A 22,965-nucleotide genomic window follows, 5' to 3' on the forward strand; every position below is an offset into this window, starting at 1 on the left:
ATCTCCGTGCCCTTTTTTGCAGACCTACCTTGCAGCTGGGTGGCCTTGGGATTGACTCCTGGAGTACACCACTGGTGTCCAGCTGGACTTTATGTCACTAATCAGCACTCTGGGCCTGTCCATTCATCTTTTTTTTAGTCCACCTCCCTGTTCACTTATTTAACCCATATTTTGCCAGTTTGTCTGTTAGGATGTTTGGGGAGACAGTGTCAAAAGCTTACTGAAATCGAGGTAAACAATATCCACTGCTCTCCCCTCATTCATCATGCTAGTCCCTCATTGTAGAAGATGGTCAGGCTACTTAAATACGATTTATCCTTTGTAAATCCACGATGACTACTTCAGATCACCATCTTGTCTTTCATGTGCCTGGAAACGGTTTCCAGGACTAGCTGCTTCATCAGCTTCCCAGGGATCAAGGTGAAGCTCACCAGCCTGTGGTTCCCTGGGTCCTCCTTCTTGCTCTTGAAGATAAGAGTGACATTTACTTTCCTCTGGTCTTCAGACACTTCTCCCAGTTGCCAGGACTGATGAAAGATTTTTTAGAGCAGCTTTGCAATGACATTGGCCAGCTCCCTCAGCACTTGTGGGTGCATCCCATCAGGGCCCATGGACTTCTGTACACACAGTTGGCTGAAGTATTCCCTAACCTTATTCTCTTTCACCAAGAGTATGTCTTTCTTACTTCAGATTTCCCCCCTGATCTCTTGGGCCTGGAATTCCTTAAGGTTGGTGGTCTTCCCAGTAAAGATAGAAGTGAAGAAGTCATTGAGTACCTTGGCCTTTTCCATGTCCTGTGTCACCAGGACTCGTGAATGGGGATTCAGCAGCAGACCCACATTTTCCCTAGTATTCCTTTTGGTTTTGTACCTGTCGATACCTTTCTTGCTGCCCTTCACACCCCTTACTAGATTCAACTCCAGGGCAGCCCTGGCTTTCCCAATGCCATCTCTGAATGACTGGACAGCATCTCTTTCTTCTATTGGCCATCATCTCTTTATTCCATTGACCATCATACCATGCTTTCCTGACCACTTCCTTTATATGTCTGAGTTTACTAAGGAGCACCTTGCTCATCCACACAAGCTTTCTGCTACTTTCGCTTGATTTCTTGCTTGGTTGCAGGAAACATATAATAAAAATGTCCCCTGTCTCCATCTAATTTTGGTTTTGGGGTGAAGAGTGTGGGTTGGTGGCCCCTACTTCCATGGGATCCTCTGCTTGGGGTGGCAAGCTGTGTGCTGCAGAGCATGGCACACCTCTGAGGATGCTGGTGCACTCTGGTGCACTGCCAGCCTCCTCTCTGAAGGGATAGCCAGGCCTGAGAGCTGCCCCAGTCTCTGGGGAGGGGCCATTCTGGCTGCCTCATCACTGAGACCCTCAGTCAGCCCCAACGTACAGTGGGCCATAAGGGCTCATTCTCCTAGGTCCGTCCATTTGGACGGTCTCAGGAACTGGATTTTGTGCCTGGCAGCTGATGGCTTCTGTGCTAGAGCTCCAGCAAGACTGTCTGAGCTGCTGCTGTGCAGCTGAGCCCCCCACAAACCCCTCCAGAGCATGCAATAAGGAGTCAGAGTCCTGGAGGACACACTCACTGCACTTCACATAGCAAATGACCTTGTAGCAAGCCCTCCACTGTGGGACTGCAGCAATCCAGCGCTCTTTCTGCCCTCAGCTGCTCCATGCTGTGCTGAGCCCCTCCAGCCATGGCCTGGGGCACAGACAAGGAAAGAGCCCAAGAGGTCTGAGAGGAAAGGAGAGCCCATGCCTGGTGGCTGCATCTTTCTGTCATCCTCCTTTGCCAGTTGTGTATTTTTTGTCGTCAGCACCCAAGATAGGAAGAACTTCATCCTCTTCCCTTTGCTTCACACAGCCTGATGGAAACCTGTGACTGAAGGGAGTGTGATTTGCACCCCACTGCCCCCTCAGCCCACTCGTTAGCAGCAGAAGAAATAGGCAGGGATCACAAACCCACAGTGTGTTTCTAATGGAAAATGTTAGTATTACTTGGATGAGAAGCATGAGCTGCAGCCTCCAGGAGGAGCACATGGTGGTTCTGTTGGGTATCAGGCAAGAGGAAAAGGTCCATTCTCGGGTGAGGGTTGGCCTCTGTGGGATGGGATGGGATGGGATGGGATGGGATGGGATGGCATGGCATGGCATGGCATGGCATGGCATGGCATGGCATGGCATGGGTTGGGATGGGATGGGGGGCACAGACTGGGGCTTCAGCCCAGAGATTGCTGCTCAGCCATAACCTGCACTGACAGCCCAGCAGATGTAAACGCAGCTGGAGTGTCCACCCAGGTGGCAGAAGCATTTTACCAGTAGCTTTGGACTGAATACGCCGACGGGATAGGGGCATACTCTGTGTGTACTGCAGTTGTAGCCTGTTTTGTCATGTTTTTCTGGTAGTTGTTTTTCCTAACATAAGTCTAGATATGTTTAAAGGCAACATAGAGCACTGAAGATACTGTGATCACAGTCTAAGGGTTTTAGAGTAGTTTTTTTTCTAAAATCTCTTCTTCAAGGAATCATATGGCATTCTTCTTCCACTGTTTGATCATTTTGTTACAGACATAATGACTGAAAAATCTGTAGCAGCAGTTTATTCAAATTACCAAATCGAGTCAACTGGGTTATACAGTGGTATAAAAGTAAATATGTGACAATATGGTTTCAGGCAAAAAAAAAAATATGAGAGGGAAAGTAACTTGGCATTTGTAATGGCCATGGCATATAAAGGTATAGTAATACATCAGTATCAAAAGAAAGCTTTCCTACAGGTAGCAGACTGACCTTCCCTTAGTGCTGGCTGTTGAAATGCAGGGTCAGGAGTTTCGGGACTGTATTTTGGACTGCTTGTGCACTGCCTGTTACCCAGTTTTTCTGTACGCCAGCCCACAGATTTCTGTGTGCAAGCCCCAAACACCCAGATCTCTGTCTCCAGCATAATACACATTTTTAGAACTCTTTGGTTCTGCTTTTAGACTGTCCTTATTTGCACATGCCATCCCCAATACAAGAAAGCAATTGTGGAAATTTTGGTCCTCAGGGATGAATCCACGTGTCAAGCTCCCCTAGGGTGATCCCAGGCATGCGGAATCCTCTGAGGGACCTTGTTGTCCAGGTCTGTCAGATGTCTGGGGGTCACTGCGGTTTGGGAGTCTCCAGCATTGACAGGTGGCCCTGGAAGGCAGAAGGGGGAATAGAGAAAGGGCGGGGATGGGACAGGGGGGAGGAGATGCTGCATCTCCATCTGAGGAGAGGGGGATCATGAGGAATCTGGGGGGCCCAAGGGGCAATTTGGTGGTCCTGGGGGCAACTGGTGGGTCTAAGGGTGAAAGTATGGGACCATGGGGTCAACTGACTGTAACTGGGGCGCCTAAGGGATAGCGGGTGTTCTGGGGACAAGGGGGAATGGCAGGGTCCCAGGGATAATTAGGGAGTCTTGGGGCAGCAGGGAAGCCTGAGTGGTCCTGGGTGCAAGGGAGGTGTCCTGGAATGGGTCAGAGGACAGTGGGAGTCCCAGGGGGACATAGTCCATGGCTTGCAGTCTATAGGGATTTTGGTTAAGGTTTACCAGGTCAGGAGGACTCACACCAGCAGCAGCACGAGTGCCATGGAGCCAAGTGCCAGCCCCAGCAATACCATGTGGCGCAGGCGGGTCTTGCTGTGGCGCCAACGTAGCACAGCTCTGAACCGAGCCTGGAGTCTGTACTCGTCCTCCACACTTCCCTCTGATACTGTAGAGACACAGACACCTCGGGTCATGGGGCACTGCTTCCCAGGGACCAGGTGTCCTTTTGTAGGACCTGCTCCCGCCACAGACCTCACTGCCCTCTGGGACCCAGGCATCTGGGGGGCCCTGCTCCACCCCATGTGCCCCGCTGTCCCCAGAGAAGCCAGGCATCAGGGAACACCTGCTCCACTACACCTGTCCACCATGGACCCAGGTGTACTGGCACCCTACTCACACCCCATGCACCCCCCGCCCATGGACCCAGGTGTCTGGGGTGCTACTTCACCCCACACTGCTCACTGCCCCCAAGGGTACTCAGGTGTCTGGGCGCACCGTTGAGGTAGAAGTACTTGCGGACCAATGGCTCATAAACCTCCCCCAGGGAACAGGCGATGGTTCCTGGAATGGGGTCATGGATGCTCAGAATGCGAGATCCCTCTGTGCTCCCCCGCAGCTCCTCAAACAGTGCCAGGTCCTGTGTGTACAGCTGCGGAAGGGGGGGAACACATCAAGGCAGCCTGGTCCACCAGGTACATGAAACAATATACATGTGCATGCAAAGGCACACGTGTCCTGCACATGCTTGTCATGTCCCACGTGATGAAGCATGCTTCTTGTACCCTTTACTCATGCATGTGCATGCACCTTATGTCCCACGTGCTCCTTGTGCTCTTTGTATGCACAGAGGGATGCATAAGCAGAGCAAAAGTCACTTCCTTGCCACACGTGTGCACACAAGTACACATGAATCTGCAAACACAAGTGACCTGCCTCTCGCTTGTGTGCACCTTTCACATGGGTCAGCACTTGCTTGCATCCTGTGCATGCTTACACACATGCTACTTATATCTACTGTATAAGCCATACCTGTATCTATGGATTGTCCTTATGGCAAGCGCACAACTGTGTGCATGCAGGCCTTGCTACCCAGGCCCAGTCCTCTCTTGAATGTCTATGTACACCCTTGCACAAGCATATATGCAACTCACGTCCTTGGCAAACATCCAGGTAACGGGCAGGCCAGGGAGGGTGGCAAAGGGCACATAGCAGTGCAGTGTGACGGTTTCATCTGTTTGGGCCTGCAGGACCTGCACTGGGAGCATTGAGAAGCATGTGAGTTCACATCTACTCATGCACTTACAGAAATGAATGTGCTCCTGTGTGACTACGAGTGCTCACGTGCTCGCAGTAGAGATGCATAGGCATGCACCTCAGCTGTTGTGCATTCATGGTGGGCCCAGCGGGCATGGCCACACATGAGGAATGGCAGTTGCCCCCAGAGACCTGGAGGCACCCAGCGCCGGGGTGGGACTTAGACCAGCCTGGATGCCTGGGTCTACCATGTCCCCATACCTGGGCAATCCAGGGGAAACTGGCAGTCCACGAGGCGGCAGGTAGCACACTGGAAGACGCGAGCAGCTGGCTGGTATCCTAGGATGGAGAGACTTGCTGGTCCCATGGGGATGGGAGATGTATGGGGCGACAGAGGGTGGCAAGAAAGAGAGATGGGCACACACCACAAGGCGGGACACAGGCTGGAGCTGGTGGAGAGGAAGCAGCATTAGACTGGGGATCACTGGGGATCCACATCCCTGTGATGAGCTGTTAGGGCTCATCCCTTGTCCAGCCCAGATGGGATCCCCAGGGGTTTCTTCAGGATGGGGGTGCCCAAGGTGGGGGTCCCTGGGGTGTAGATGTCCATGGTGGGGGTGTCTGTGACAGTCCCTTTAGTGGGGGTCTTGGAGAATTTCCAGAGTGGGAGTCTTGGGTGGGCGTCCCCACTGGCCCCATACCTTTCTCCAGATGGCTCAGCTTCGCCCAGATTACGTTGACGGCTGCCTGCAGAGACACCTCAAAGGGCTCTGGGGTGTCCCAGAAGGCCAGGTAGACAATGTAAGCTCCCTCTGATCCCCAGAATCCCTCCTCAGACCCCACAGACCCTCTGTACTTGCCTCAACCCCATATGTCCCTACTGGAGTTCCATATATCCCCAAATACGCCCTCAACACCCCGCCCCTCCCCCCAGAAGCTGTATACCTTGAAGCCCACATACCCTCAGGATTCCCCAGCTATCCCCTTACAGCCCCAGACCTCCATATCATCTTGTATTTCACCACACCCCCCATTCAAGGCCTCCATGTCCTATCCCCCGTGACCCATGTCCTGACCCTACCCCTCACATGTCCCACATCCCCTGCTCACTCGTCTTGCTCTGCTTCTCCAGAAAATGCAGGGCATCCATGATGATCTCCCGAAGTATATCACGCTGCCCCGACCCTGGGACCAGTACAGGTGTGCTGAGATCAGTACAGGGTTGGGATTGGAGGTTCAGGGACGGGAGGGTCCAGTAAGGGCTGGGAGTTTCTGGGGGTTCCTGCAGTCCTGATCAGGGTTTAGGGATACTGGGGAAGGGTCAGATATTCTTGGGGATTCCTGAGGTCCTAGGTAGGGCCAGGGTGTCCTCAGTGTCCCTGTTCTGGTTTGGGTGATTCTCAGGGTCCTAGGCAGGGCTGGGGTTCCCAGAGGTCCCTGAGGTCCAGGTCAGGACTAGGGAGACATTGGCATTGTTGGGAGTCGTAGGGTGCCTGTCTGGGGTCGGTCCCTGGGGTTTCTGTTTAGGAAAGGGGTCTTCAACTGCCAGGGATCCTGTGTCAGTATGAGGGCATCGGTTGAAGTGGGAAACCCCAGACGGCTCTGGGATCCCGTTCAGAGTGGTGGTCCCCCTTGGGATGGAGGTCCCTGGTGGGATGGAGGTGCCGGTCAGGATGGGGAACCCGTGACGCACCCACAGTGACAGAGGAAAGTGGCTCAGCAGCCTGGGCAAGGGCCTCAAGGCAGCGTTGATGTCGAGGGTTCTTGAGGGGGGCCCCAGTAATGTCATGGCAGAGCTGTTCCCGCTGACTGGGAGGCCCAAAGCAGAGCAGGCAGGAGTGCACCCCAGGGAGCCAGGATGCCAGGGCCACCCATTGCCACAAGGCAAGCCCCCCTGCCTTGATGCCTGGGTTTCCAGGGAGCCAGGGAGCCAGCACCCACCACCACCCCATGGCCACAAAGTACAGCACCCAAATGCTTGGGTCCCCAGGGAACTGCAGGGTTCCCAGGCGGAGCCCAGGCGCCTGGATACCCAGGAGACAGTGGGGTTCCCAGGCGGAGCCCAGGCGCCTGGATACCCAGGAGACAGTGGGGTTCCCAGGCGGAGCCCAGGCGCCTGGATACCCAGGAGACAGTGAGGTTCCCAGGTGGAGCCCAGGCGCCTGGATACCCAGGAGACAGTGGGGTTCCTATGTAGGTCCCAGATACCTGGGTCCCCCCTTGAGAGGAGTGGGGATACCTAGACATATGAGTCCCCTGGAGTGTGTCAGCTGGAGAATGGGCTCCCAGACCCTCATTTTGGTCTCCCCAGATTTTCTGCCTTCAGTCCCTGCCGGTCACTTTACTTGGTGACCCAAAATCCCCTCTATTTTGATGTCCAGTTCCTTGCCTTTGTCCCTATGACCCTGTCCTGTCAGCACCCCCAGTCCAGTCTCTTGCAGAGAGGCACTATGCAAGGCTTCTCCTTTTCATTCCTCCATGTCCCATCTCATTAATACCTCCTTACTCATCCACCCAGGTGAGCCAGCCCGATCCATGGTAGAGCGGCAGATCTTGCTGCACAAGGGGGTTTCCTAAGGCAGGAAAATGCCAGGGCAGCAGAGACACCCACTGAGAGCTGACAGCTCTCATGAAAGATGCTTTCAAGGTCTAGGCATTGCCAGAGCAACCGCAGCCACCCCACCCCCATAAAAAGCAGCCCAGGGAGCACTAGTGGCCAGGAGCACTGCCAGCAGAGCAGGCCAGCTGTGTGGTGATCAGCCAGGGTGTGCGCAGCAGTTTGCATGGCAGTTTGCGCAGGAAGGGCGTCATCATCCTACCAGCAAAAGAAGTGAGTTCAGTTGGTGGTCATCACTCTCCCAGGAGGAGCTTGGCTATGGTATCCACCTGGAAGAAAGCTATGTACTCTGCACTCACCAGGATGGATGTGGCAACCCAGACAGAGCTCCGGTGAAAACATGCAGGCATCCAGGCCTCGGGCTGCAGGGCATGCAAGTGCCTTTCATGGATGGCAGTGGTGAGAAGAGCTCTGTGGGGTGTGGACAAGTGGATGGTCTGCTCAGCCTGGTGGCAGAGCTACAAGAGGAAGTAGAAAGTTCAAGGAGCATTGACAAGTCTGAGGAAAGCATAGACCGGTGGAACCATGCTCTGCCCTCCGTGAGACAGAAACAGGAACAGCCACCAGAAGAAAATCAAGATCAAGGGGATCCTGTATCCTCCCTCTGCTAGGCTGAAGGTGGTGGTTTAAAGGGTAGGAGTGAATGGAGGCAAGTCCATGCTCGGGGTGGCAGGCAAACTCTCCTTGGCCACCTCGTCTACCCAGGTGACTGTACAACAGGTATGAGGCTCTGGATGTAGAAGGCCAGTCGATGGATGATGTGGACGACGGTCCATCTACACCAGAGGTATTGCCAAGGTCAGAAAGGCCACAGTATCATGACTGCTTCTACGAAGAAGAAAATACGGGTTATAGCTGTAGGTGACTCCCTTCTAAGAGGAACAGAGGGTCTAATGTTGGACAGACCCTCCTCTTAGGGAGGTCTGCTTCCTCCCTGGGGCCCAGGTTAAGGATGTCACTAGGAAACTTCCCAGCGTGGTATGGCCCTCAGACTATTATCTGTTACTGCTTTTCCATGTGGGTGGCAATGAAGCTGCAACATACAGTCCAAAGGCAATCGAGACACTTCAGGGCCTTGAGATGGTTAGTAACGGAATCTGAAGCACAGGTTATTTTTTCCTCTATCCTTCCGGTTACATGCAGCAACTTTGGAAGAAACAAATGGACACAGTGTCTTAATACATAGCTCTGTGGCTGGTGTCACTGCCACAGTTTGGGGCTTTTTGATAATGGGATAGCCTACACAGCACCAAGCCTACTGGTGTCAGATGGGATTCATCTTTCTCCAAGGGGGAAGAAGGTCTTTGCTTACGAGCTAGCAGAGCTCATTGACAGAGCTTTAAACTGCTCTTGAAGGGGGAGAGGGATAACATCAGGCTTGCCCATGACAAGGTGTGGGATGACACATCCAGGTTAGGGGGACTGGGTGCTAGTGAAGTCCGTCAGCCTGTTGCTCTGAGATGTGCTGGGTGCACTTGCAACACACTTGAAAGCCCTATGGAGATGAGCCAGGGCCTTCTGAAGTAATAGGAGACAACAGAGAAACACCAGGGAAATACCTCAAAGGTACCTCTACACCAATGCATGCAGCATGGGCAAGAAACAGAAGGAGCTGGAAGCCACTGTGCTGCTAGAAATCTATGACCTAGTTGCCGCTATTGAAGCTAGGTGGGATGAATCCCATGACTGGAGTGCAGGTATCGATGACTGCAGGCTGTTCGGAAGGGACATTGAGGAAGGAGGGGCAGAGAGGTTGCCCTCTATGTCATGAAATGGGTAGATTGTGAAGAGTTGTCTGAAGAATAGCCACGAGCTGGCTGAAAGCTTATGAGTAAGAATTAGAGACCAAGGCAGCAAAGGGAACGTTGTGGCGGGTGTTTGCTACAGGCTGCCCAGTCAACGGGAGCCTGTCGACAAAGCCTTCTCAATCCACCTACAGGAGACATCCTGCTTGCAGGCTCTCGTCCTGCCAGAGAACTTAATCCGCCCCTACATCTGCTGAAAAAGTAGCAAGGTGAGCTGTAGGCTCTCCAGGAGACCCCCAAAGTGCCTTGAGGATAACTACTTAAGCCAGGTAATAGACAACCCTGTCAGAGGGGATGTGGTACTGGACCTGTTGGTCACCAGCACAGGTGAGCTATCAGTGACGTTAAGATTGGAGGCAGCCTGGGCTACAGTGATCGTGGACCGGTGGAGCTGGCAGTCTTGAGGGACATGGGTCAGCCAAAGAGTAAAGTCAGGACCCTGAATTTTAGGAAAGCAAAATTCCAGGTGTTCAAGGAGTTAGTCAAGAGCCCCCCCCTGGGAAACTGGCCTCAGGGACAAGGTAGCAGGACAGAGCTAGCAGATCTTTAAAGACACTTTACACAGAGAGCAAGAGCTCTCAATCCCCGGGTGTAAGAAATCAAGAAAGGAAATCAAGACACCAGCGTGGATGAGACCTGCTGGTAAAACTAAAGGGCCAGAAGGAAATGCACAGGCGGTGGAAGCAGGGATGAGTATCCTGGGAAGGGTATTAAGGACATTGCCCAGTTGTGTAGGGATAGGGTCAGGAGCACCAAGGCACAGCTGAAGCTGAACTTGGCAAGGGACACAAAGAATAATAAGAAGGCCTTCTACAGCTACATCAGCCAGAAAAGGAAGGTCAAAGAAAACATACCCCCACTGATGAACACAACTGGAAAACTGCTAAGAATGGAGAAGGAGAAGGATGAAGTAGTCCACAATTTTTTTACCTCAATCTTCACTGGCAACGTCTTTTCCCACACCTCTCAAGTGGATGGGCTGCAAGACAGGGACTAGAGGAGTATCCTGGTTTTGGCTGGGATGGCTTTGGTTGTTGCTGTGTGATGTTTACACTAAGTTAAGGACCTTCCAGTTTCTCAGCCCCCCCCAGCAAGAAGGCTGGAGGGACATGGGAAATTGGGAGGGGACACAGCCAGGACAGCTGATCCAAGATGACCAAAAGGATATTCCACACCATATGACATCTGCTCAGCAACAGAAGTTAAGAGAAAGGAGGAGGTCAGGGGGCATTAATGACTAAGGTGTTTGTTTTCTGGAGCAACCGCTATGTGTACTGAGGCCCTACTTCCCAGGCCGTGGCTGGACGTCACCTACTAGTGGGAAGTAGAGAATAAATCTTTTTGTTTTCCTTTGCTTCCACGTGTGGCCTTTGCTTTTTCTTTATTAAACTGCCTTCAACTCATCTCACAAGTTCTTTTAAATCTTATTTTCTTCCCACACCGTCTTGCCTAGGAGGGGGAGCGATAGAGCAGCTGGGTGGGCACCTGGCAGCCAGCCAAGGTCAACCCACCACAATCCTTTTTGGCACCTAACGTGGGGCATGAGACAAAAGCAGTTTTGTGTTAAGTGTGTTATAACTGTAGTAGTTATTAAGTGACCAGCTTCTGTGCAGGTCACGGAGTTTGCTGGCTGCACTGCTTATATCTATTTTGCTGAGCTTGGGAACATGTCAACAGAAACAATGGCTGTGGGCTTTGCCCTGCCCTTGATGCCCATGCTGTCCTGGGGGAACTGTCTTTGGGAGCTGATGAGGGAAAGCATCTCCCTTTTCCTAACCGGAACTGACGGGGTCATTTTATTATGCAGGCTTCCAAGGTCCTTGCGCACCCCTATGTGAGCTGTTTAATACTACTAATTAACTCTGTTGGCATATTGTGGGGCTTGTGGAATCTGGTATTGTCCCGGCATAAGAGAGGGCAACTTCTGGGTGAGGTGACGCTGAAATGTGCCCTGAGGCAGCCATCCCTGGGTAGCAGGGTGTGTGGAAGGATTTGGGCAGGTGCCTAGGGTGGTTGATTATCACCTCCCATAGCCTGGGACTTTATGCCTGAACAGGCAATTAACCCTGCTAAACTGATGCCCCACCTCATAGAAGGGTGCCTTGTCTGCACCAGTGAAAACCAGCAGCTTCTGGCACTATTACTGGGACTTTGCCTGTACCTACCAAGCCACGGTTCAGTACTATCAGAGGACTGTGGTTAAGGCAGGGACCCAAACCACCTCTGAGAGTGCCTTGACTGATACCAGGATGCAAACTACTTCTGAGGACGTGAAAGTAGAGGCACGGACTCAAACCACATCTGAGGACACCATGGTTGAGATAGGGACCCAAACAGAAACAAGTAATTGCCCCAGTAATTAAAAAGAAAAGGGGGAATTGTGCTAAACACAGTCGTGATTCATGTCAAAATAGAATACAGTGTGGTAATTGTTGTACCGTGTGTAAATCTAAAATAGTTTGTGGCCATTATAACCTGTGTCACTGACGTGTGGAATTAGACTCTATAACTCGAAAGTTATAAAGCAGGTATGTTTATTGCGCGCATGTGCACGGGGGATCGCTCCTCCACAAGCCTGCATGCCCGAAGTGACGAACCATCTCACATTTATACAATAAAACAAATGAATATTCAATTAACGCCTATACATATTCGTTACCTAAACCCCGCTTCGTATGTTAATTAGCTTATCAGTCCGTTTCCTGGAATGTGGTGGTCTTGCAGGTTTGTAGGTGATTCATGTCCTTGTGACCATCGATCTTCTCCAGCAAGCAGACTTAGCACTCCCTCCCTCTAGATAGCATTTGAATGTCTCTCATCCTTTTCTCATTCTCTTTTAAATAGCCCCTTTGTTAGAGGAAGAGGGGCAGCCGTCTCCTCAAAACTGTAATTGTCTCCTCAGAGCTGTGTGCCTATGTGACCAGACACCCGCACCCATGACTAGTCACCATACCCACATTTCTGAGCAGACATATACAATCACAGTCGGTGTCCATTGTCCCCATTTCACACTATTTCTCCATATCATCACAATTGTAATGAACAGGCGCGTGTGCTTCTCCTTTGAGACAACGTAAAAGCTCCCCCTTCCCCTGAGGTAACCGCTCCTGAGAAAAGGCCGAGGGGGACAAAGAGAGCACGCGCCAGGGAAAGCCCGCCAAGGGAGACAAAGACCCGGAGACTCTCCAAAGGGCGCCAAAGAGGAGCCAATAGGAGGAGAAGGCGTACCCTAACGACCCAATGGAGAAAGAGCAGGACGAACTGCCGGCGAGAAGTGATTGGTCACGATGCTGGTATAAAAGATGCCGCTTTTGGGGCTCAGCCGTGCTTGTGGGGGAAGTAGTCGGGTTGTCGCCGACGGTGTGTTGTTGTGTTTTTTTTTTTTTTTTTTTTTTTTTTTTTTTTTTTTTTTATATATTATTGTTTCTCAGCCTGAATTTATTGGACCCGAAATGAAATTGTTTTAATTGTTATCGTTTATAACAGAGCGGAGCGGCTCCACCGCGGCCATGCTCCCTCCGATATGCTCCCTGCAGGATTGGGAGCTTGATGGTACCAGACGGCCGATAAGCTGCACAGCGGCTGCAAAATAGATGAGAAGGTGCCTGTTGCTGGGCCAGTGGGCTGTGGTGGAGACCGTCTGCGACATAGGGCCAGGAACTAGGCTTCTTTAGCACTTCAAAGAAAAGATAAGCTTTCTGACAAGGACATGCTAACTGCTGAAAGAAAACAAGCTGCTGAAGAGATAAAACTCAAGGATGCTGTGGTAAAATAATTGTGGCGGTGGGAGATCGTGACCTCCTACTCGAGGGGCAGGAGAGTTTTCCCTGCTCTGTAGCTGGTACGAGTGCGTGCCTCTGCAACAGCACCTCTGCTTTAACCCTTTCGTACCCTGAATGCAAATCTGCTCCTTGCTGCGTTAAGTCTCTGTCCTTGCCTGTGGTGCCTTTGCCGGCCAAGCCGCAGCTCCCAGCGGGTGTGGGGGTTTGTACAAACTCGCCCCAAGGCTTTGACCCTTCCCTGGGGTCCTTGACTCCCCCGCCTCGGGTCCTACATTAGTGCAAGTGTTTCGCGCTTCACCCCGGTTGCTCCACAGGAGGAGCCGCGACCTGAGGCTCGCTCTTGCAAAATACAGCAATCGTATGTTTAACACAAAAAATTCAACAAGAGCGTCTTTCTAGTTTAGGTCTCAGTTTTTCCCTATCCTTTTCTAGAGCCAAAATCCAAGTATCAGGTGGTGCTATCTTAGTCCCGCACTCCTCCTGCTACTCTGTATGGCTTCTCAAAGTGGAAAACGTATCTGCATATGTTCATCCCATTTTCCCTGTCATCTTAAAACCAACATGAATTATAGCAAGGGGTTGCAATTTCCTGATCTTCTAAGATATATAAAGGCCACCATTGATGATAATATTTTTATTGAGACTCCCACCTGGCGGTCCTCCTATATTCTTCCAATGAGCCAAAATACAAACCAAAGGGCTCTTTTTTTACTATTTCCCCACTCTGTTCACTTTCCATTTCCACTTCATGCAAGTTACAGGTTTCAGGGCTGGCTTCGTAGCTGAGCTGCGTCTCAGTTGCACAAAACACTCACACAAAAGGGCCCGTTACACACTCGCTCGCTCTGCTCGCTCAGATAGATAGCAACAATACCATTTTATAATGGAAATGCCGAACTCAAACACTGTTATGCCATTCCAGAACGTCAAATAGAAACAAGAGGGCTCAAATAATGCACAGGACCAAATTTTACAACAGATGGCAAAGTGGTCAGAACACATTCTTGAAGAAAACCCAAACCCCCACCACTCCGGAGAAAACCTGTTACCCCTCGAGAGACCCCTTCCCGCTACCGCAGCGAGGAGAGCACCCAAATTCCCACCCCCAGCCTTTCCAGGGGCAAGCACCAGCGCTCTTTACCTCGCGCATTAACTGGTTAACTTGACCAAGTTTTAAACCAGCCTTGGGTTAGGGCTGTGCAAGGCACCAAGGCCTGGTCCTGCCATTTAGCAGCTTCAGCACTGTAAATCGCTTAGTTCAAAAACCATTGTCTTTAACACGGCCCTCCTTTGGTTTCATCATTGCATACCTGCAATAGTTTAGTATCTAACGTGGTTGCACGTCCTTTCTTGTAGTTGTGTTACTAAGCCAGTCACACAAGTGACACAACATTGCATTAGGACAATCACAGGCACAACTGTAAAAATCGCCCCGGTTATTATAATGATCGGTTTCTTTAACCCCACTGATGGGTTAGGGAACCAAGATGTTAATTCCTCGATACCGATATGCACAGTTTCTCCAATCCAAAAAAGACTTGTGCAAATCCAAATGGAACTGGGACCTTCTCAGCTGCTGACCAACAGATGCTGGATTTTGGACTGGGTGAATGTCACCATGGAGAGAGGGGTTTCTCAGCTACCCGAGCCTTTGGCAGATGTCGGTGGGCTCCTCTCTGCTCAAGGCAGCATTCTTGTGAGAGCTGTAAACCTTTCCTCCCCCGTGCGGCACCCGTGGGGTGTACCCTTGTTTCTGCATTGCCAAGGGAGGAAGGGAAGCCCTTTCAGAAGGTGCGAGGTGTATGAAGCTAGCATGGTTTGATCAGCTGGATTCCAAGCATTTGTATTTATCCAGTGGTGTGGTGACTGTTGTCTAATAGACATGTCCTGGAGCTGCTGCTTCTAAGCTGATGGGCACAAAACCTGGTGCTCCGTGGTTCTGCTGTACTAGACCTTGTAAAGGCAAACACCAGCGTTCATGCTGGCTCCTATAGCCTCGTCGTAGTTCAGAGTGTTTTGGCAGCAGCTGTAGAGCGCTGTGAAAGAGAGAAGGGATGGATGGTTTGCACAAAGGCGTGTGGATGGGCAGATTTTCCATGGTTTCTGGCCAATAGTGCCATGCCTGCAGCTGCGCTGCCCCAGGATGCCAGCGGTGCAGCGAGAGCCGGGGGTGCATCAATCTCACCATCAGCTGGTGGCCCACTGCAGCAAGAGCAGAGATGCCCAGTCAGCAGGACGGGTGGTGCTGTGCAGCTGTTTTGCTTCCTAATGGCATCTCTTTCAGCTGAGTTTCTTCAAAGCCTGGGTGCGCTGGACGTGGGCAGAGTGGCCCAGCGCTGGCCACCCACGCTCCCTGCTTGGCTCCCTGCTTGGCAGAGTATGTTCAGATCTTTGCTGCATGGCTGGGCAGCTGCTCGCAGGGCAGGACTCCCTGACCCAGACCCCAGCACAGCCCCCCTGGTGTGCTGGGCATGTGGGAACAGCACAGGGACAGGAGATGGATGGGTGTCATTAGAGCGTGGTTTTCAATTGCAGAAGAGCCTGTCTACAGCCATAGACGCGCTCTCAGTTCTGGGAAGCTCCATTAGATGCATTCTTTGGCACGTTCACCTATTGCTGGAGCTTCCTTTGAAAAACACAAGTTGTGCTGTATTTTGGCAATATCATCCCCGTACCAGTAGTCACACAAAACCCACCAGGAACACTTGGCGTGATGTGCCCGCCTGCTAGTGGCTGGGCAGAAAGAGCCCTTCCTTCCCCCTAGGGATGATGTTACAAGTGCTGTTGGCATGAAGTACAGGGACCGAGCAGAGAGGACAGTGAAAGCCTGGTCTGGTGTTGATGTCCCCCGGCTGAAGGGGACGAGGTGCCACTCTCCCGCGCGGGTCTCCCTGTCAGTGCTGGCTGTACTTGGGGAAACAGCACCATCCCTTTGCAGCCATGTTTTAGGAGTGCCTTTGCAGCGAAGGCACCGTGGAGCCCACGGCTGGGTGTCCGTGAGCAGTCAGCAGGGCTGGGGATCCTGTCCGGGAGCCACAGGCTCGCTGTAGCATCCTCTGCTGTCCTGGGTCATGCTGCGTTAGCCCTTACCTGCAGGCACTGCCCCGCAGCCCAGAGGTAGCGCCCGACGTGTGCTCTGAGGTCAGGGTTATCAGTACGAGTTGCACAACGTGTGTGCGGGGGCCAGGGGAGGGCAGAAGCTGGAAGGGTCCCCAGCCAGGTCAGGTCAGGCAGCCCCAGACTGGGGGCTCCAGCTCAGACGTGGCTCTCCCTTCCCAAGGCAGGGTCTGCCCTTGTGCTCCCACGCATGCACATGAAGACCCCCACCCTGAGGTCCAATGCCTGGACAGGTCTCAGCCCCTGCCCCACGTTTCCCCAGAGCTGCCTTGGACAGGCAACAGCCCTTTGAGGTCCCACAGTGGTCTGGGGCCGCAGAGGTCCCGCGAAGGTGATTGCCCCACGGGAGCAAGGGGGAGAGAGCCACCCTGACCCCAGCTTTGCTTTGGCCACGAAAGCGGTTCCCCCCCCGGTCCATCCCCACCTCTGCAGAGAGCGCAACGGGGTGAGGGGCGGCGGGGATGGGGGTGCTTCCAAAGCCAGCTCAGCACCCAGGCGTCCCAGGTGCCAGAAGCGACCCCCCCATTCCAGGTGTACCACAGGCCTGTGAGGAGCGCAAAACATCTACTTTATTAAAGCTGCCGGCCAAAGAGCACAGCGGGTGGCGCTGGGGCATGCCCAGCACAGCGGGTGGCTGTGGGGCATGCAAAGGTCTGCTGGAGAAACTGCTACTTCTTGCCACGCTTCTTGCTTTTCATGAGGAGCAGCCCCTGCTTCTTGATGCCCTCCCGGGTGAGGACAAGGCCACAGGATTCGTCATCAGAATCCAAGGACTCTGGAGGAGAGAGTGGAGAGGAGTGGGCTGTGGAGGCTCCGTGTGCTCGTGTCCCTGGGCAGAGCCGGCACCTTTTGCAGGGCTGGTGGCATCCCAGAGAGCCCTCGTGCGGAGCCCTGAGGCACAGGCACTGCCGACTGGCTCTGCCAGCCCCGCATCCCAGGGGGACCTGCAGAGCCTGGGGCTGCCACCGCTGTGGCCCCTCTTCAACACTGCTGGGGCTTCCCAGAAAGGCCTGGAGCCGGGAGGTGGTGGGTACAGCTCCCGCTTTGTTCAAAACACAGTAGTGAGCTGCCAAAAGCTCGTGGTCTCCCCCAAGAACATCCAACAGGAGGAGGCCACAACCAGGTGATTTTGAAGCCAAGGCTCTCCCTCCTTGTCCCACAGCACCTGGGACAAGCAGCTCGTGGGTTGGGCTCTGCTGGGACAGTGGAAGACAGGCAAGGATGCCCAGGAATCCCCATGGGCAGGGGCTGGGACGGTTGCTGTGGCACGTGTCCTCGCTGTGCTCTCCTACCTTGGCTGCTGTCCGCATCCTCCAAGGAAACCCTCAGGTTCTGTGGATGGTCTCTGGTGGTTTTCTCTAGTACGTTACGGACCTTGGCAAAAATCTGTGGAAGACACTCCGGGTTACTTGCTGAAGGGGAGGTGGGTGTTCCAAGCCAAGGGCTGCCCCACCTCGAGGTCCCCGCGCGGGGCACACCCTGCAGTGCCCCGTGCCACCGGGGGCTGAGCTGCTCCATGGCTCTCCCCTGGCGCCACCTCCATCCTGCCAGCTGGGAGGACGCTTGGGATGGGCCGTATGGGAAAGCCCCGTGCGGGTGCCCAAAGGCCACAGCAGGGGTGGAGCCCCCGCGCACCTTGTTGTCCTTGTTGGGGCTGCGCCAGTCATGGGGCAGGCTGGCCACCCGCTGCACCAGGTAGCGCAGCTTCTGCTCACAGTGCTGCAGCTTCTCCTCCACCGCCATGGCCTTGACAGGATCCTCCTGGAGTCAGAGAGAGAACCACCACCTTGGTGGGGAAAACGAGCCACGGGGGGGGGGGGGGCAGTGGCTGCACCAAGCGTCACCACGCCGTGCTGCTGCACCAGCGGGCAGTGGCCGGGGCCAAGCTCATGCCAGCGCCATGTGGGTACCTGGCCGGGCACGGTGATGCCCTGCAGGCGGACGAAAAGGCTGTCGATGTCGTCTTCACATTTGAGCAGATCATCCTTGCTCCTCATCATCTGGGCCCGCATGTCCTCCAGCCGAGCCTCTTGGCACTGCAGTTTCAGCCGCAGCTCCTCCTCCAGCACCCTGGAGCCAAGCACATTCACATCCATACAAGTGCACAGGGGGGGCAGGAACACCCTAGAGCTGTTGCAAAAGCTGCTCAGGTTGCCAATGCAGAGCAGAGGTGCTGCCTGCAACCCAGCTCCACGCTGCTGGTACCACTTCCCACGCCAGGCCAGAAGCGGGGGTCCTCCTGCCGCCACAGCGGGAGCTTTGGGTGCTCTGCCAGGCCCAGAGCTGGGGGAGCCCCCTGCTCAGAAAACCTGGCGGCACAGGAGGGGTGGGCGGCTGCAGTGGGACGTGGGAAGGGGTGCCCTGCTGTGTCGGGACGCCTGGCACACACGTGTCCCCCCCGCCAAGGCCCGTGGCCCGGTGGACACGACTGCACACCTGCTTGTGTTCGAGGGCCGGTGAAACTTCAGCTTAGCTAGGTTCAGCTCCAGCTCGTGCAGCCTCTCCGCCAGTGCCTGCTTCTTCTCCTCGCCCTCCTTGATGCACTGCTCCAGGTCCGCCGAGGACTTCTGCTGTTCCAGGAGCCTGCCGGGTATGTCCTGGCCGGGGGAGAGCGCGAGGACTCAGCCCCCGGTGCTCCTGCAGGGTACAGGACCCAGGCCGTGGCCTCGGGGAGCCGTGTGCACCGTGGACGGCTGCAAGCTCATGTCACGGAGAAGTGTGGTGCCATCCCTGCCCGCCCCAGAGGGCCTCTGGGGGTCTCCCGAGGCAGAGGAGGGCAGAGAAGCCCACAATGCAACAAGGCAAGCAGAGGGCTCTCAGCTCCCCGGGCCCTGAGCAGCCGTGGGTTTTACCAGAGGGGGGGTTCACGTTACCCAGGTCCTGGAGCACTGCAGCGCAGCCTTGGCCTGCTCCAACTTCTGCGTGACCCTGGCCTCGTGCTCCATCTGGGACCTGAGGGCCTCCAGACTGGTGCCTGGGGTGGGAGGGAAGCGTCAGGGAAGGATGCCTGCGGCTGTGCCCGCGTCCCACCCCCCTGCACCCCGCCAGGCACTCACCCACGAGCTGGTCCTGTGAGGCCGGGGTCGGGGACTCCACGGTGAGCTCGTGCCTCTCCTGCTGCAAGGATGTGCAGTGTCACCCCCCCCGCTGCTGACACCCGGGGGGAGCTGGCCCTGCAGGCCCCCGACCCGTGTGGGGCCCGGCACCGATGCCTGCCGTCTGCCCACAGCCTGGCCTGTGCCAGGACCCCCAGCTCACCGCTCTCAGGTGCCTTTGGTACACGTCCTCCCGCCACCCTGTGTCTACAGAGACCTCCTGGGTGGCCCGGGAGCGGTACATGCGCGCTCTCTCCGCAAGGATCCGGCTGCGCGTCCTGTTTGCGTCCTTCTGGAGCGTGTCAGAGAAGGGAGAAGTGGCTGTCAGAGCTGGAACGGACCTTTGGCAGCCAGCTGAACTTGTGGGATGGCCAGGGTCAGCAATGACCAGCCCCCCCGCCAAGTAGACAGGCTGGGAAGGATAGTGGGCAAGGAGGGCTGGCGGGTGGAGCGTGCTGCCTTCGCCGTAGCTGGGGCTTCGGGCAGGCTGTCCCCAGCCCCAGGGCAGCCCGGCCCAAGAGCGACACCCGGGAGGAGCTATGGAGCCATCGGGGCGCTGTGGGCAAGCCCAGCTCCGGCTCTTTTGCTCTTGGTTGAAGGCACACTCAGCAGCTCCGGGGCACATGGTGCCGTCGGTGGGCTCTGGAGGGTGGAAAAGGGCCCCGAGGTGCCCCTGGCCATCTCACCTTGGCTCTGTCAGCGGCTTTGCAGGCCTCCAAGGCCATGAGATCCATGTCCTGGAGCTCCCTACCATACAGCTCGGCCATCTTGCACAGGACGTCCACGTGCGGAGGCAGGTGGGCCAGCTCCTGGGACACAGGGAGCCACAGCACGTCACCCCAGTGAGCCCCAGGGGTCCCCCGTGCTGTGACAGCAGATGGAGGGGAGCAGGAGGACCTCTTTGATCTGGGAGGGGGGCGTCCCACCAGCGTTGCCCCTGGGGCACCTCCTTGTCTCTGCTGGGGGAGCAGGTGGCACGATGGCACGGTGGGGAGGAGCTCACCTTCCTCAGGACATCCCGCACCGCCAGGTACAGGGCGGTCACCTTCTGTCCAGTGTGGACTTTGAGGAGCACCTTCTCAATGTTTTTCTCCAGCTGGCGAATGGCCTGGGGCAGAGGTGGGGGGGTACAGGGGGTGACCCCGCATGCCGAGCCCAGAGGCCAGCCGGGGGGTGCAGGGGCTGGATTAGAGCCCTCTGCAGGTGCTGCCAGCCCAGGAGGGGGTCCCAGGTACCTGCGCCTGTGCCTGCTGCCGCTTGTCAGGCATCGCAGCATCCTGCAGCTGCTGCAGCCGCCTCTGCAGCTCCTCCCGCACTTGTCTCCGCTGCCTCACCTGGTGCAGCAGCATGTTGCAGGTGTTCACCCGTTCATAGATGTCGGCCTGGAGCTTCTCCTGGGCCACCTGGATGGGCATGCGAGCATTCAGCAGGCTGGAGGCAGAGCTTGCTGGGCGCCCGCGGCACAAGGGGGTCCTGCCTGCAAAACCGCCCCCAGGGTGGAGCTGGGGACACCGGACTTAGGGGCGCTGCCTAACTGAGACCCAGGGCTGGGCGTCAATCGAATCCGTCAGTGCCCCAGCTGCGGGGGTGCCGGAGAGCAGCAGCAGCAGCACCACCACCCCCCCCACCCGCCCGCCGCTGGCCCTGCAAGAGGCCCCCGGGCAAAGGCAGCTCTGCGGGGCCAGGGTCTCTGTCACCGCAGCGGGGCTTATAACCGGGTTGTACCCTCGGGACGGGCAGTGAAGGGCAGGGCAGGGCAGGGCCAGCATCTCTCTCTCAGGGATGCGGCTGGAGCTGCAGGAACCCGGGCAGCCCTGGGCACACACAGGCTGGGACAGCCGGGAGCACTGCCGGGACAACAGATCTGCTCAGGGAGCTCAAGGAGGATCTGCACGGGTGGGTCCCGCAGTGGAAAGGGACCCGTGGGACCACACACAAACACCCCCCGTTGCACCACACCAGCCCTGGGGGGCTGTCCTTGTGCCGGCACCAGGTCACTCTACCGCCCACCCTGTCCTTCTGAGCCTTCCCACAGCCCCAGCCCCCTGCAAGCAGCCCGGGCGCGCTGGGCCCTGTCTTGTTGGCCAAAGCGGCCCCCAAGGACTTTGGCGCTCTGCAGGTCTCAGAGACGGTGTGTCTGTTGTGCTGCGGGCACGAGAGGGGCAGAGAGAACAATCACCACCAGCCTGGGGCCAGTCCCAGCCTAGTGCTGCCCTGTGGAGCCCGCTCCCGACAGGGCCAGCGCCAGGCAGGGGCAGAGCAGGAGGGACCCGACGGTACCTGCTGGCTATGGCCCCGGGCACGGACGTCCTCCTGCACAGCCTCACGCAGGCGGGGCAGCCGCTCTCCGGTCCCACTGCACTTTTCCTCACGCGGCTGCACGCAAAACTTCCTGCCTTGCTCTGGGGGACACAAAGGCGCTGTTGGTACCATGCAGGACAACGCGGGGACCGAGAGCCACCCGCCCGCCCCAGGCCGTCCATAACGAGGGGACCGAGAGCCACCCGCCCGCCCCAGGCCGTCCATAACGAGGGGACCGAGAGCCACCTGCCCGCCCCAGGCCGTCCACAACGCGGGGACCGAGAGCCACCCGCCCGCCCCAGGCCGTCCACAACGCGGGGACCGAGAGCCACCCGCCCGCCCCAGGCCGTCCACAACACGGGGACCGAGAGCCACCCGCCCGCCCCAGGCCGTCCCCACAAGAAGCCCAAGGGGCAGCACCCTGCAAGGCGACGGTGGCACACAGCTCCTGGGCGCGCTGGCTGAGGTTTGCCTTGCGGCCCCGCATGGTGCCGCTGCTCCTGCCTCGGCCCTCCAGCCTGGCTGCGCACGTGGCAGCCGTCGTGGCTCTACTGCCCGGTGGAGACGTTGCCGGGCTGTTAGGACGTTGGCAGGCTGTGACACGGGCTGTGACATCACAGAGCTGAGCTCACTCCCTGCACTGGCGGAACTGTCACGGTGGCACCTCCCAGTGCCGCATGGCACACACCTCCTGCTCGGCCAGCGCCTCCTGCTCAGCCATCGCCACCCACGGCCCCCTCCTCTCCGCTTCTGCGGGCCACAGGCGAATGAATAACCAGTTACTGAGGCAGCCCAAGGCAGGGCGGGCAGCGCGGTCCCAGCACCGTGGCTGCAGCAGTTGCAGCCCGCCCAGCTGGGGGACCCCTCCAAGCCCCACCAGACACGGGGCCAGGACACTTGCAGGGAAAACACGTGGGCACATGGACCCCAACAGCCCCCCGCGCTCTCTGGCAGCTGCCGGCTGGTTTCGCATGGCACCAGGAGCCCGTTCCTGCCTCGCCACGTGCCTTCGGCAACACGGAACAGCTACGCAGGGAGTTCTGCTCCCGTGGCACCGGGCAAGAACAGACCAGCGGCTGAGACTGGGCTTTGGTCTTGTCCTTCCCGCGCGTTCTGGCTCAGCTACGGACACGGCGAGGAATGCAAGCATGTACATTTATTCGTTGAGAAATAAAACCAAGCTCCCTCTACCAGAGAGGAGGATAACCCTCAATCTTTGATTTGCAGAAAAAGACTCCTTATAGAGGGAAACTGCCTTCCTAGCACCAAGCTTGTAAATCAGCTCTGATGAAGTTTCTGTAACTCGAGATCTTTAATGTGCAGCCGTCCTATGGTGCTCTAGCTGCTGAACATAGGAAACAAAGAAATTAGAGGATTCTGAAATCCAGTGTTACCGACACAGGATCATCCCAGG

At 56.0% G+C, this 22,965-nt stretch overlaps 2 protein-coding genes across 4 annotated transcripts; both read right to left on the reverse strand.

Annotated features, from left to right (window-relative positions):
- Nucleotides 1-2,566: 2,566 nt before the first annotated feature.
- Nucleotides 2,567-11,734, reverse strand: LOC308068161 (uncharacterized protein). Its single transcript, XM_080398262.1, has 7 exons — nt 6,399-11,734; nt 5,945-6,019; nt 5,536-5,604; nt 5,083-5,299; nt 4,989-5,026; nt 4,732-4,916; nt 2,567-4,229 (listed from the first exon to the last, which is right to left on the reverse strand). Exons 1-7 carry the CDS (start codon nt 6,784-6,786, stop codon nt 4,020-4,022), a joined length of 1,182 nt encoding a protein of 393 aa, XP_080254388.1. The 5' UTR covers nt 6,787-11,734; the 3' UTR covers nt 2,567-4,019.
- A 2,306-nt stretch (nt 11,735-14,040) lies between these two features.
- On the reverse strand, nt 14,041-21,725 carry LOC308064262 (coiled-coil domain-containing protein 183-like). Of its 3 annotated transcripts, XM_080388421.1 has the most exons (11): nt 21,531-21,725; nt 20,486-20,653; nt 20,254-20,358; nt 19,937-20,059; nt 19,414-19,542; nt 19,212-19,272; nt 19,029-19,129; nt 18,592-18,752; nt 18,066-18,225; nt 17,448-17,916; nt 14,041-16,930 (listed from the first exon to the last, which is right to left on the reverse strand). In XM_080388421.1, exons 1-11 carry the CDS (start codon nt 21,681-21,683, stop codon nt 16,824-16,826), a joined length of 1,737 nt encoding a protein of 578 aa, XP_080244547.1. In that variant the 5' UTR covers nt 21,684-21,725; the 3' UTR covers nt 14,041-16,823. The 3 variants fall into 3 exon arrangements, with proteins under 3 accessions (XP_080244547.1, XP_080244546.1, XP_080244545.1); XM_080388420.1 differs by having other exon boundaries at nt 14,041-17,916; nt 19,212-19,269; XM_080388419.1 differs by having other exon boundaries at nt 14,041-17,916.
- Between the last annotated feature and the right edge of the window lie 1,240 nt (nt 21,726-22,965).

The sequence above is a fragment of the Falco punctatus genome (genome assembly GCF_963210335.1).
Source record: "Falco punctatus genome assembly, chromosome: 1".
Classification (NCBI taxonomy): Eukaryota; Metazoa; Chordata; class Aves; order Falconiformes; family Falconidae; genus Falco; species Falco punctatus.

Bases quoted from the DNA above. Each gene is read 5' to 3' on its own strand.
- LOC308068161 (XM_080398262.1), bottom strand. From the start codon at position 6,786: ATGGGGTGGTGGTGGGTGCTGGCTCCCTGGCTCCCTGGAAACCCAGGC. The intron at 6,020-6,398 runs ACTGACACAGGA...TACTGGTCCCAG, and splicing joins ACTTCAACCGATGCCCTCAT to GGTCGGGGCAGCGTGATATA. The intron at 5,027-5,082 runs GTAGACCCAGGC...GGGTGCCTCCAG, and splicing joins TGCCCAGGTATGGGGACATG to GTCTCTGGGGGCAACTGCCA.
- LOC308064262 (XM_080388419.1), bottom strand. From the start codon at position 21,683: ATGGTACCAACAGCGCCTTTGTGTCCCCCAGAGCAAGGCAGGAAGTTT. The intron at 20,359-20,485 runs GTACCTGGGACC...CCTCTGCCCCAG, and splicing joins GGCAGCAGGCACAGGCGCAG to GCCATTCGCCAGCTGGAGAA. The intron at 20,060-20,253 runs GTGAGCTCCTCC...CCTGTGTCCCAG, and splicing joins TGCGGGATGTCCTGAGGAAG to GAGCTGGCCCACCTGCCTCC.